General features: G+C 38.6%; 1 protein-coding gene across 2 annotated transcripts in view; it reads right to left on the reverse strand.

The window, feature by feature from the left end:
* The window catches only part of pdlim7 (PDZ and LIM domain 7), a 30,058-nt gene that overhangs the window by 15,934 nt on the left and 902 nt on the right, over positions 1-13,222 (reverse strand). Inside the window, exons 1-3 of one of the 2 annotated variants that reach the window (XM_041990436.1) lie at positions 12,637-12,780; positions 11,565-11,663; positions 3,023-3,174 (exon numbers count right to left, since the gene is read on the reverse strand). In XM_041990436.1, coding sequence (XP_041846370.1) covers positions 3,023-3,174; positions 11,565-11,660 — 248 coding nt within the window. In that variant the 5' untranslated portion in view covers positions 11,661-11,663; positions 12,637-12,780. Of the gene's footprint in view, positions 1-3,022; positions 3,175-11,564; positions 11,664-12,636; positions 12,781-13,222 lie in introns of those variants that run through there. The other variant, XM_041990435.1, reaches the window with a different exon arrangement.

Here is a 13,222-nt window from a genome sequence, read left to right on the forward strand (position 1 = left end):
ATATAAATATATACATATATTCACCCACAAAAAGTACAGCAAGTGTCAAAACAATGTACTTGTCTTAATCTTAATCCCAGGACTCACATTACTGTAGTGCCTCTGCTGACTGGAGCAACACAGCCGTCCATCAAAATAGCTTTGCGCATCAAGCATGGAGGCACTCAGCTTTACATTTCTGCTAGCTCCCTACATAAACACAACCTGACCACTGCTTTGTATTGTAGACAAAGCTTTAACAGGGTTAAGTAAGAATGATCCAGCCCTGAAGTCGCCCACATTGTTTGAGGATACAGCCACATACAAAACAATGGACAGCACTTCCTGCCACAATGAGAAATGAATAACAGCTCCTGTCACCGCCTTGCCACTGATAAAGCAATGTTAAAGACAGGATGACAACAGCGCTGAACGATAGAGGAGCACAGAGAAGGCATCCTGACATGTCTGTATACGTTATATTTCTGGGAAGACAAATGCATGCGACATTCATCGTGCCTGAGCTCAACTTAGTCCACAATTTGATGAGTCAAATGGAAGCAGAGCTATCAGGAATGTGTATGATAGCTGCTCTGTGACTGTATTTATTTTGGCACACAGGAGTGAAGATGATTAAATATCCGTTTCTTGGAAGAAATTAGTTTGCTGCGTCCGAGTTTGACCTGAACTGAATGTGAACACTGCATGAGATCATTTCCTACCTCATTTCATGGATCACTTACTTTAGTTGAGGCATACTTGGCTTTCAAGCTAATGTCAGATAAAGTCAGAAATTTAACCACTAAGAAATCTCCCATGACACTGGAATCAACTCTGAATGCATCAAACGTAACCCAACCACATCTCAGAAAGCCAAAATCTGTGACATCGAAACACAGACGTATAGACCTAATGTGTTCCTGTAGATGCTGCATGTACTTTCTCTGAAGCCAAAGATTGATTGTCTGTAAATGTTATGATTTCACTCTCTATAAAAGAGGCACTGAATAAAGTTTAAACCTTAACCATAAAAAAAGACACAAGAAGATCATTGGTGCTGAACAAAATGATACACTAAACCAAACAATAGATCATATCTCATCACCGTGCAGCTGTCCTCCTTCCTTGACATAAAACAGTGGATCACAGCCAAGGTACAAATAAATAAAACTGACAATAGCTCCTCTCTGAGAGGCATTTCAGGAAAACATTTGCTTTTCTTACAACATAAGAACAACAGGACTGGTAGAGATAAAGAGAGCTGACTGGGGATTTATAGGTAGGGAGTCGCTGGTGCAAAAAAGAGGAGTGGAAGAATATGAAATGTTTACTATTGCTGGAATCCACAAGGAGATGAGAAATAAAGGAGGCAAACCACAGAGTGAAGGGAAAATATGGCTGATGTTAAGTAAACATACCAGCTTATTAAAGATCTACCAAAAATATTCCCTATACCCTTATGAAATAAAGCTGAAAGTAAATTAACATTCCATGGAATATCATAACTGGATATAACAAAATATATTAAAAGCAAAACAAAAACACACATCTGAAAGTCGAAACCGACAAAATGTAAAGATTTAAGCTTTAATAACAAACGTAAATAAATTTTTGTACATTACATTTTATACATGTCAGCTTCATGTTTGCCAGTTTCAGGATGTAAGAAGTCAAATTCTCACAACTGGAATTGGAGCAAAATGTAGTCCCATTTGATTTATACTCAGGGAAGGGAAATCTGTGTTATGTGAATGTAAGAGCCTCCAATGTGTTAAATAACACAGAGCAAATCAGGATCTCTAAAATCTCCAACTATTTCTCCTTTCTGGAAAGACTCAGATATCCTGCAGCTGCACTCTTGAACTTAGCAAAGAAGAAGTGTAGGAGTTTAAAAGCAGAGTCTCTTGGCAAGGGACAATGAGGTGAACAAGATAACAAAGCTTTTTTCTCATTACTTATGAGAGAAAAAAAAATCTAAATGAGTGCGCTGACAGCAGCAAGCTCATCTGTCTTACTTCACCAGTCGATACTTTCTCATTTTCTGAAGGTTTTAGCTTCTTGAATGATTACATTTTATCTTTCTCTGAGAGTAAAGTCCTTTACATTTATAATCAACATGCTGATTAAACATTTTTTTTCAAAGCCACTTTGTCAAGAGCTTCTGGCAAAACTTAAGTGAGCAGGTATGAGTGCTGCCTGTAGGAGAGCTACGCAGTTATAACTAAAAAAAAAATGTCCTTTATTCAATTTTGAAGTTAAGGCAAAATGCAAGGTTCCTTCGAAAATGATTCAAATTTGGTGAAGAATAAAATGCCCAAGTTTTAAAAGAATACAAAGTCTATTCACTTGGATTCATTCTCCTTGAAATATTTAGTAAGTTATCACCTCACAGTCATGTTTAAAACAGGTCTGATAAGCAGTGTTTACACTCAAAGCATGCAACACCAAGAATAAACCACTTAAATAGGCTTTTCATCATATGAGTACTTTAGAAACTGGAAAGAATCTTTAGAGCATGTAGTAAACCTATATTTTCAGAAGTGTAACATCTATATAGGTGGTTCAGACCACGGATTTCATTCATATCCTCCAAACCCAACACATGGGGTCTGATGAGCAAATGCATAATGATGCTTCATAGATGACATGACGGTACTACTGCTCATTTTCTTCCTTCAGATCTTAGAATAACTTTTCACTAAATTCCACTGAAATCTGACAAGTGGATTTTGTGATATTCTACTGCATAGAAAAAGAACAACTTCTACATGTATGACTAATGTTAGGACTTCGGAATGAAGCTGAATTTAAACCAAAACTCACCCAAGCCTTAGAAAAGTAAAACAGACTATATGATTATAATCTTAATGCACTGTGCAACCATCTATCATATTGGGGTAAATTTCAAGGACTTTATCCCATCCTGCCCCCCCAAAAAAAAGACAGAAATGTAAGAGGATATATGCTCTGTGGAGATTTATGCTGCTGTGAGCATGAGATAAAAGGAGCATTTTATTGCATCACGCACCACCAGACGACTTACCTGCTGAGGGTCAGGGTGAGGGAATCTGTTGCTGCTCTGATCTTGTTTTGTGCCTCCACGTGAGTCATATCCTCAGTATTGGTGTCACAGATGGAGACCACCCAGTCTCCCACCCCAACTCCAGCCTGAGCAGCCTTTCCACCCGGAGTAAGCTAAAAAAGAAAAAACAAAAAACAAGACAAAAAAGGAATTGAGACTAAAGTTACAAGCCAACGTGAAACAGGCTCAATAGGAGGTGATATGAGGGGCATCACAAGTAAATCCAAAAATTCCACTGTGGGTTTTAATTTAAGTGAACAATTAAATAATCATAAAGATGCTATGACAAAAAAAAACACATTTTCCAACTCAAATAAATTAGTTAACAGGATTTATAAATATAACTTTTAAAAACAGCTGTAGTACAAAACAATAACAGTTATCAAATTAGTTATCTATTAAGGGAGTTTCATTGGATTCGCATCAGTTCCTCCATAATTGACTTTATTTTGTTTTCCTTCTATTTTAGCACAACAACCTTTGGGCTACTGGACAAGGTTGCACTGTGTGGATTTATCCTAAAATGGTTAATTATTATTTCCCATTCAGAAACATGTTTATAAGCCAGCTACGTTTAAAACAAATACCCACAAAAGCATCAGATAAGAAATAATGACAGATATAAGATATTTTTAGCATCACTAGGGATGTCATGATTATTTAATTTCACAATTAACAGCGGTATTAAAGGCCAAGATGATTTAATCGTAAAGACTCCTCAACATAGTCATTTTTCATAAAAGATTATGTCTGAACCACAACAGCAGATACGCTCAGCTTCCACACAGAACAAAAACAAAGTTATTTTATATGTTACATGGGTCATCCTGCGGCCATCCTCGAAATGTAAGCCTGTATAGTGTTGGGAAATTAATTCAAACATGCAGATTATTTGTTATAATTGTAAAATTGTGATTATTTATTAGACAATAATCGTACCAACAAAATCTGTTATCATGACATCCGTAACCATCACTGCTAATTTCTTTAGCAGTGATACTTTTTATTCCCTGAGGAATAAACAGACAAATAAATAAATAAAATCACAACTTTTAACAGTGTTTTACCCATGTAACCAGAATCAATAAATAAAACGATTGCGAGACCTGAAAATGCATCCCACCCTGTGGAAGAAGCAGAGCTTGATAAATAATTTCTCATCTGATATTTGGGATCGCTCCATCATATTGATCCACCTTTCACCAGAAATAAAAAAGCTAAATTATTAAGGGAAAAAATGGGAGGTTAGAAGTATAAATAAATACATAAACTGACACAGAGCAATCTTCAAGCTTTATTGCTGCAGTCATCAGGTCACGTCATAAGTGAAGGTACAGAAAACTCTGTCATTACTACACAACCTTGCAGTAACTCATACATGTCTCAACACACCAAAAGTCATGTTCTGTTGACTCCGCTGTAACGTCTGTTAACACCTAATAATTAACTTGAGGAGTCTGTGTGTCTGGGTCTCTTTCACTCAGCACCACCAGGAACACACATTATAAGCTAATCATGATGTCATCAGTCAACATATGATTTACACAGATGTGACCCGAGACTGGGGAAAATGCTGGATAGCTGCAGACAAGGACCATATGTTCCCATTAGTCACATCATTTACTGGAATGAACCATCTACTTTTTCCCACCTTGACAGGTAAGTCATAGGCTGACAAGAGAATGACATCACCCTCGCGGGCTTTCGGCTGGCTGCAGGCATTATTAGTCAGAGCTGGAGTCAGGGATGGAGTCTTGTTACAGCAAGAAGAACCTGACATAGCCTGCATGATACAGTGAATATTAATGGTTTTCTACATATCAACATATGACACTGAATGCAATGCCCTCTAATATACAGAGCAGAGATGCTAGATTGTGAATAAAAAAGGGCTTAGTCAGCTTAACCATGCAGCTTAATGAAACCCAAGACCTGTGTCAAATACTAAAATAACCAGAGAACAAAGTGTGCAGCATCAGATAAGTCAGCGAGGGCCAGGATTTCTGACAAAAAAACCCATTAGGATTACTCTCTGATGTCATGGATCCTTGCAAATGTTAGCTCATCAAAAGCTCAGAAGACTCAGCAGTTCAATAGTTTTCTGCCATGTTCAGCTAAGCCATCACACTTGCTGCTTTGATTCCGCACATTAAACATAAATACTTGCATGAGCGGGGAGATAATGTGCACCATAAACTGATGACAGCTCAGGCTGAAAAACTACTCGGCACTCCACAAAGACAACAAAGTTGACGCTGGTTTTGATTCAAGACATGGCAAAACTACAAATGGAAAGAAGTGCATTCCTCGGAGGCAGTTTAAATAACACTTACTTTATGGCCAAGTTCAAACATCACTTCAATTGCCTTTGATTTGCACTCACTAGAAGAAATTAGAGTAGGGTTAGTTTTCTCTCTCTCTCCAGTTCACAAAGAGCTTTTACAAGTTCTAACAGCTTTCACAACAGAAAAAAAACAAGTGTGACATGGAAACGTGATGTATTCCAGTCCTCAGCTTGCATTAATGTGATGTCATTTCAGAGAGATGCAGTCCTGCTTCCATTTATTTCTCTTCTATTTGATGGTAAAAATCAAGCATCTCATTTTGTTTTCCATCAGTTTTAGCCACAGATGTCTTGTCAAACCTTAATGGTGGCTATATCTGTTTAATGCAAAGACTATAGATGCCATTTAATCTCAGTTAAAATGAAAAGTGGATTACAACGTTAACCAGCACAGCAACAGACACACGTGCAGTGTAGAATCTGGTAGGAACCCCACTTATTTCTCAAAAGAGAAGCTCCATGCTACATGAACGTTTAGCAATTTAACAGGCTAGTGCCATGAGAATAGCCAACAGCCCTCTCTATCTCCATAAACTAAATTAAATGGAAATCTTTGTGTTTGTGATGTTGATGATGGTCAAACACATTATGTATACATGAGATTTAAAGTGCCTATATTACTCTAATTTAGAGGTCCATAATTATATTTTGGACATGTGCTTGCATGATTTAATGTTCAGAAAAACACATCAACCAAGTCTGCTGAGCTATAAATGAGCCATTCCAGGCAGCTCATGAGTAGCGTCTTCAGTAGAAGAGAATATCTTGCTTTGGTATGAACTTTGAGCTTTGTACAGTAACCCTGCAGATCTGTTAACCTTACATACACACACGCACACACAAGTGCACAAATAGAAACTGTAAGACTCATAATGAGGGGGAAAATTTAAAAACAATAAAATAACTACTTTACACAGTTTGGTGGAAATCTGCAGTAAACTATAAAGTTATAGGAATTATAGATTGTATATTAGGTGTGTGTGTTTGAGTTGTGTTGATGGACACAGACACCTGTGCTTCTGGCTCAGGTTCAGAGTGCAGCTGTTCCCTCACTTGAGAAGGCAGCAGCTAAAGTTGCTGCGCTCAGACCTTTGGTTGGTGCGGGGCGGACAGAAACCCTATACCTGCCTCGTCCTCCCTCAAAGCAGTTTGTCAATATAGAGAAGGACACTGGAAAACATGTACTTGCAACACACTGCATTGCACCTCACAAGAAGCAAGGATACTTGTGCAGGCGTTTTAACAACTTCTTGGCATGCACTTATCAGAAATAAAAAGTAGGCTTCACGTGTTATACATTATCTTATGTAAATATAATCAGCGGTCTCACATTAAGAGCAAGACATTCGACTTGAATGTAGTGCCTACGACTGCATTCGTGCCTATTTCAAAGGTTTTTGGCAGAGTGCAGCAGCAGAGCTCTTTTGGTATGCTATCAAATTTCAAAGCATTAGCCAGCCTTTCAGAATGTGAAACACTGAATTCACCTTTGAAGTGTTTCCCTTGAGTGACCTTACAGGTAAGCCAGGACCTCATGTGTGTTCTCAGTCGGCTATGTTTGATTTTTTTTTTTTTTCTTTTGGTAATTATGCACCAAAGTTTATCTACAGCTGGTTATATATTGGCCATGTAACTCTGCACCATATCACTTTTATTCTTTCCACGGCTATTTGGGGGCTAAGAGACCGTCTGTCCTTACATCACTCACACAGCACAGCTGATGCAAAGCCATAAATATCACTCTGAGAAATGGAAAACTAAACCTGCAAGTATGTGATTCCCCTCAGTGCCCCTGTAATGACTGCAGTAGAACACCTAGCACTAACTCAACTTAAAACACTGCCCACAACACAGCACATATCTGACCAGGAGAAATGCCCCCTGTGGCCAATATATCAGCCTGAACTGAATTATTAATTCAACCCCCTAACAAGGCCTCATTTCCCAGAGTTTGTGTGTGTGAGAGGGGGAGAGAAAAAGGGGGTGTGGGGTTGTTAAAGAGGATGCCAGTGATAAAGAAGCAGAGAAACAGAAATATAAGACTTGATGATGCATCCAGCTGTGGTGGTGGGCTGGAGAGCCATTTAAAAATAAACACGTAAAATAAAAAAAAATAAAAAAAACTCTCCACTTGCTTATTAATGTGACATCATTTGCAATTTTCTCCAAAGCTTTGATGTCAATGATGTAGCACGTGTTTGTCGAGCAAAACCAGATGGTGCTCAGGAGGCTAAGCTGCGGTATCACAATGTTTATGGAACGCAGTGGCACGAGATCTGGGGTAGTTCTACGGACAGGCTTCTCCAAGGAGAGCTAGGCCGCCCCGCTGAAACATTACTGCTTCCTTCATTTTACAGCTGTCCTTTTGACACAGGATGTTGGCACACATGCAGTGGGAGATAAAGTTTACTTAAGCATATTTCCATCTCCTCAAAGTCACACAAGTCTTGAGAAATTCAGCAGCAAAAGTCAGCACACAGACGTGGAGAAGGATAAAGACAGACAGCAACTCAACTGCCTCAGGATTTCCTCATGTTTGCATTGAGCTGCGATGTTTGTATGACAGAAGGTTACTGGATGCACTCAACTCATTTTTGTGAAACTGTTGTTAGAAAAACAGCAAAATGCTTATACCGCAGCTACAGAATTATATTAATATTTAAGGTAGAAGATAATGTTAAACTTTAGTTCTATCGGTCAGCACAAGCATTGGTTGATCAAAAGGACTTTTTAATCAAGTATGTGAATTAGGTGGTCATTTATCAGTGGGGGAGGCTGTGTTATATCAGAGAAAATACATTAGGGGAGGGGTCATCAGCAAGCCTGCCATGATAATTACCTTACTTAATTACCACACAACATGGTGGCATCATCTCAGACTTTTTGATAACCTTAATATCACCCTTTGTGTTTACACGGGTCATATAATGCCTGGAAAAATATCTTATTCTGTTTTTTTAGAGCAAAAAAAGAAAATTATTTATATACATACACATTTAAGTGCATTTCCTTTTCATGATTGGTTAAGCTCATTGGTATTTTAATATGTTGTCTACATCCCTTTGTCAAAATATGTTCAACAATTAAAAGATAATTTTTCTTTGTCAACCATGCACACTTCACTCCTAGTGGAAATTTACCAATCAACCGCATGTTTTTGGACTTTGGGAGAAAGCCGGAGTGCCCGGACAGATTCCACACATGCAAGGGGACAACACGCAAACTCCACACAGCAGCCGAGATCCGAAGCAGGAACCTTCTTCTTAATGTGAGGCGAAAGTGCAAACCACCACACCATTGTAGAGCCCTTTTATCGCAGCACTTACTGCAATAATGTCTGGGACAATATATCATCAGCCAAATGACTATCATGATAGAACTTGTCATCCTACATGTAAAAATGTTACATGCAAAATGCAAAGAAACGTGGGATCGATGGTACTGCAGGACTTAATCACTCACACAAAGGACTTTTAAAAAAAAGGATGTTTCAGTCTCTCTCGTGAATATCCTACTTTTATGGAAATTATAATCTAAATACCAGAAGAACCCTTTGCAATACAAATCAATTTTAAAATAATAAGTCTGTTTTAATATCTGCTCACCAAAGCAAGGCTGTATTCAAATTCACGTTGAAACAACCTGTTCTCGTTATCACGGCATCAAATACTGACTTCTTATAAAAACTGGAAGCATCTCACAAGTGTCTTTTGGCACTGGTGGCATGACACATGAGCTGGTATAATATCTGACACCAGTAGCAAACATAGCCTTATTAACAAACAACAAAGTCCATGTTAGGAGATAGGAGGGTTCTTCGCCTCCCCTATGAAAACCCAATTTTATTTCACTGTTTGCACTCTTTGTAAGCACCATAGGGCATTACTGTTTTCTGTTTGTTTTTTTTGCTTTGGCCAAAATAGGTAATTATCATCAGCTGGGGTCCAGTGAAGAACAATGATGTTCAAATCTATCTGTTTTTTTTTCTTTTTATAAAACTGATAGGTGAAAATATATTTTTCTTTCTTTCATTTCAGTGATTTATGTAATGGCAATTATTCCTCTGATCTCACTGGGTGAGGATTCCTTTGAAACTGGAGGAGTTCATCATATGGATGAGAAAAGAGAGTGTGGAAGACAGACGGAGAGGAGACAACAGGGTTGTCTGTTGGCAGCAGCAGGGTGGATATGAGAAAAATCTTTGGAATGCTGAGAAAGCATAGCTCTCCAGGCTCACAGACAGGGGAAGGAAACAAGAGCATTTGGAAGCATGGAAAGCCATAAACCAACTCCTTAACGAGAGGTAACAAGTCTCAGGCCCGCAACTTTCCAAGTCAATACAAAGTTTGTTAGAATGTCTATCTGCAGTGAATTAAACCAACACGGATGACATATAAAGTAATTCTTTTCACAGCCAGTCTCAAATTATGTTAATCACCATCTAATCCACTCAAAAAACATTTGGTTTGATCTTTCAGGAATTATAACTTTCAGTCCCTTTGCCTCACTGAGATTCTAAAAACTTCTGTCATGCCACATGTTTTTTATTTTGTAATGGTTTTTAACTCATCTGATCCTTATCTCATCAGCCACAAGCCAGTAAAGAAAGACCACCAACTTCTTTCATCTAATGTAAGCCCAGTGGGTTCAGGCCTGAGTTCCTTGTTTTCCTGTTGCTAAGGGATACAGTATAAATTTGCGGTTTACAGTGCTTTGTTGGACTGTTTTCATCCTCTGTGACTGTGGGATTCACTGTCCCTTCTTTTATGATAATCAAGATGAAAGCCAGCAGCCCCTGACAGGCAAAAAGAGAGAGAACTTGTCACATGTTTAGAACTCCTGTACTCTGAGGCCTGGTGGTCGTCCTGCAGATGCAGCAAGGATACTAACCACCATCCAGTCTTACAGCTTCAAGCTTACAAAAACAATATTTTGCTTGTTTCTACTCAAAGGGAACGGGACATAATGTGAAAAAAAGGGTTTGAAATATGAAAAAAAGCATTGTTCATTCAAGATAATAATCAGCATGTGTAATGTACCTGGACTGCTGAAAAACTGGCCTCCCACACTTGTTACTGAGGATGTCTCAACACAAACTACTCACTCACCCATTGATATTCAGCTTGTGTTCCACCTTGCACGTCTAGACAGATATCCCTCTAAGTCAACAGCTACATCCCACTCCAGTCATTTTTTTTCTTTTGTCGGGGGGAACATTCTTCAAATAAGATTTTAACATTTGTTAGGTCTTTTATGGAAAGAATAAAATGTCTGTTGCCATAAACCCTGTGCTTCTGCCTGTGATGCCTGCCCAAGAGCTGATCAAAAACAAGACATGTACTGACACGGTTTGGGAAAAATGCTGCCATCACCCCAGGATTACATCACACATATCTCTACGTGATGCACTATGTATGCCAAATTAAAATATAGCTCACTTATGTGGGTTCTGGATATGACTCCCAGTAATCTTGCTAGGAGGAAACACCAAAGACAGGACAACACTGATGAACTAACAAATGTTGGTATGTATCTTGTTTATGGAACACAACAGCTTGTAAGCGCTTAAACGCAACAATACAAGTGGAAACCAGTTCTGTGTGCAAAAGCTGGCTGCAACACAGGAATTATTTTATTTGTGCGCACTCATGTGCAGCTGCAAGTGTGAGCCTGTACGTTTGTCAGGCAAAGCAGCACTGCACTTATAAGGCCTGGAAATGGTTGCTGGTTGTCAAAGGCACTTTATTTAAAAAATTTTGCTGTTAAGAGGAGGTGGCCTAACATGGAGAGCAGAACGTACTATGGGACAAATACAAGCATGTTCTTCTGATCAGAGAATACTAACGAAGCAAAGGCTCTAAATGCTGAGACCAACTGTGTGAAGTTTTAGAGAAATACCATAAAAAACTTGAGTAATATGAAAATAAACACCACGGTCTGGGAACTATGTCCATTGTGAGAGTGATATGATATGCATCTGCTACGGCCAACTGACAAGCATTTTGTGAGTGTTAAGTATCTACTTGCTTGCCACATAATGCCTCCGCCTAAGCATTTAAATAGAAGCTTGTGGAAACAAAAAGTTATGCAAATCATTCGGAGCAAAAGATGGACAAACTCGGAGAAGTAGCAAAACCAATAATAACAGCCTTTTCTTACCCTTGACACGGAGAGGGGCATGCTGAAGTCCTTGCCTCCCTGCAGTCTAAAGCCCCAAGGAGCTGGGCCGCTGAGGGTAACAGTGTACAAGTTCATAGCCTTTAGGAAAAGAAAAAAGAAAATATGTTTAAATAAGCCAGAAAACCAGAAGGCTTTGCTTTTATTTCCAGCAAAAGAACACATTCCATACATAAAATGACATTCAAGTTGGTTCCTTTCAAAGTGTATACTCAACATTTATCTTAAATATGCTTTTTGACACAAGTAATCCTTTGACTACTGGAATTAGGTCATTCATGTTTTAAATGCATACAGGACAGCAAGAATAGTCCAAGACTGCACACCCCCACAAAGACTGAATACAAAACAGATTAATCTGAATAATCTGAAAAAAATAATCACTTCCAAGTATCACCTCTTGAAAACTGTCATGTAAATTCATCTTAAAATTTGAGCAACTGAGCCAACAACAGACAAACCGTACAAACCATGTAATGTCATTTTGAGGGGTTATAACATTCCTGAGCTGCATTTAGGACACAACATTCCTGCATTCATCATCATCATCACCACCACCATCATCTCAGGAATTTATTTCTGAAAGTTTAATTCAGGGTTTGGCAATGTATACTACAACAATTAAGTATTTAGAAAGATTAAACTACTGGAAAATAATTACAGCAACACTCAAGTTATGATTCCCATCAAGGTAAACATACACAACTTGTGTTTTTATGTGAAATGCGCCCTCCTTGTCCTCAGTGTCTAAACTCACCTTGTTTTCAAATAATGTGTACAACTCTTAAACTGTGAAAACTGTGTGAAAGAGATTCCCCAGATCTTACTACTGTTATTGAAAGGAAAGGCGCTTAATAAGAAGCTAATTTTAAGAATCAAAGGTAACTTGAGTGTAGGGCTACGTCACTGGCTCTCACTGTGACCTGACCACTGACCTCTGGACATGCACCCTTTCCTCAAGCCTATGCTGCTCCTCTTCCACATTCGTACCAAGTACCATTCTTCTTCATCATGACACATACATGCAATAAAGATGACATCATGCAAAACCTACCTTATCGTCAAGGGCCGGCTCGTGGCCCAGACCTTAGAGAAAGCTAGGGAGTCAGTGAGCTGGGGCAAGCAGATTCTGCCTCTGTTGGCAAGCCCTACCCCGATGCTGAGTGCAACACAGGCAAGCCCGAGCCTCTGCTCACTCCTCAGAGGCTATATAAGGAATGTAAAACTACACCAAACTATTTCAGCCCAACACCCACATGAGTCACAGGGGAGGGGGAGTTGGAGGAAGATGGAGGTAACGTCAACTACCCCTAAATTCTCTTCCACTACATAAAAGTCAGATTACTGGTGCAATTGAGAAACAGCAGAGCCTCAACTAAAGAGACTAAAAAGGCTTATGAGATTGTACATATTTTCTAAAAGACGTGAAACACACTACCAACCATACCAGCAATTATATTTTAACATCAACTCCTTAAAGCAAAACAAAACAGCTTTAATATAAAAAAAATTAAACAGCAGTGTGCTCATATATATAACATTAAAAAATAGCATTGAAGTATTTCTAATCTAAAAAAGTAAAACCTCAAAAACACCCCAAATAATCCCATCACTAAAACCTATTTTTACTTGTTGCATTT

Source organism: Melanotaenia boesemani, chromosome 7 (assembly GCF_017639745.1).
Source record: "Melanotaenia boesemani isolate fMelBoe1 chromosome 7, fMelBoe1.pri, whole genome shotgun sequence".
Classification (NCBI taxonomy): Eukaryota; Metazoa; Chordata; class Actinopteri; order Atheriniformes; family Melanotaeniidae; genus Melanotaenia; species Melanotaenia boesemani.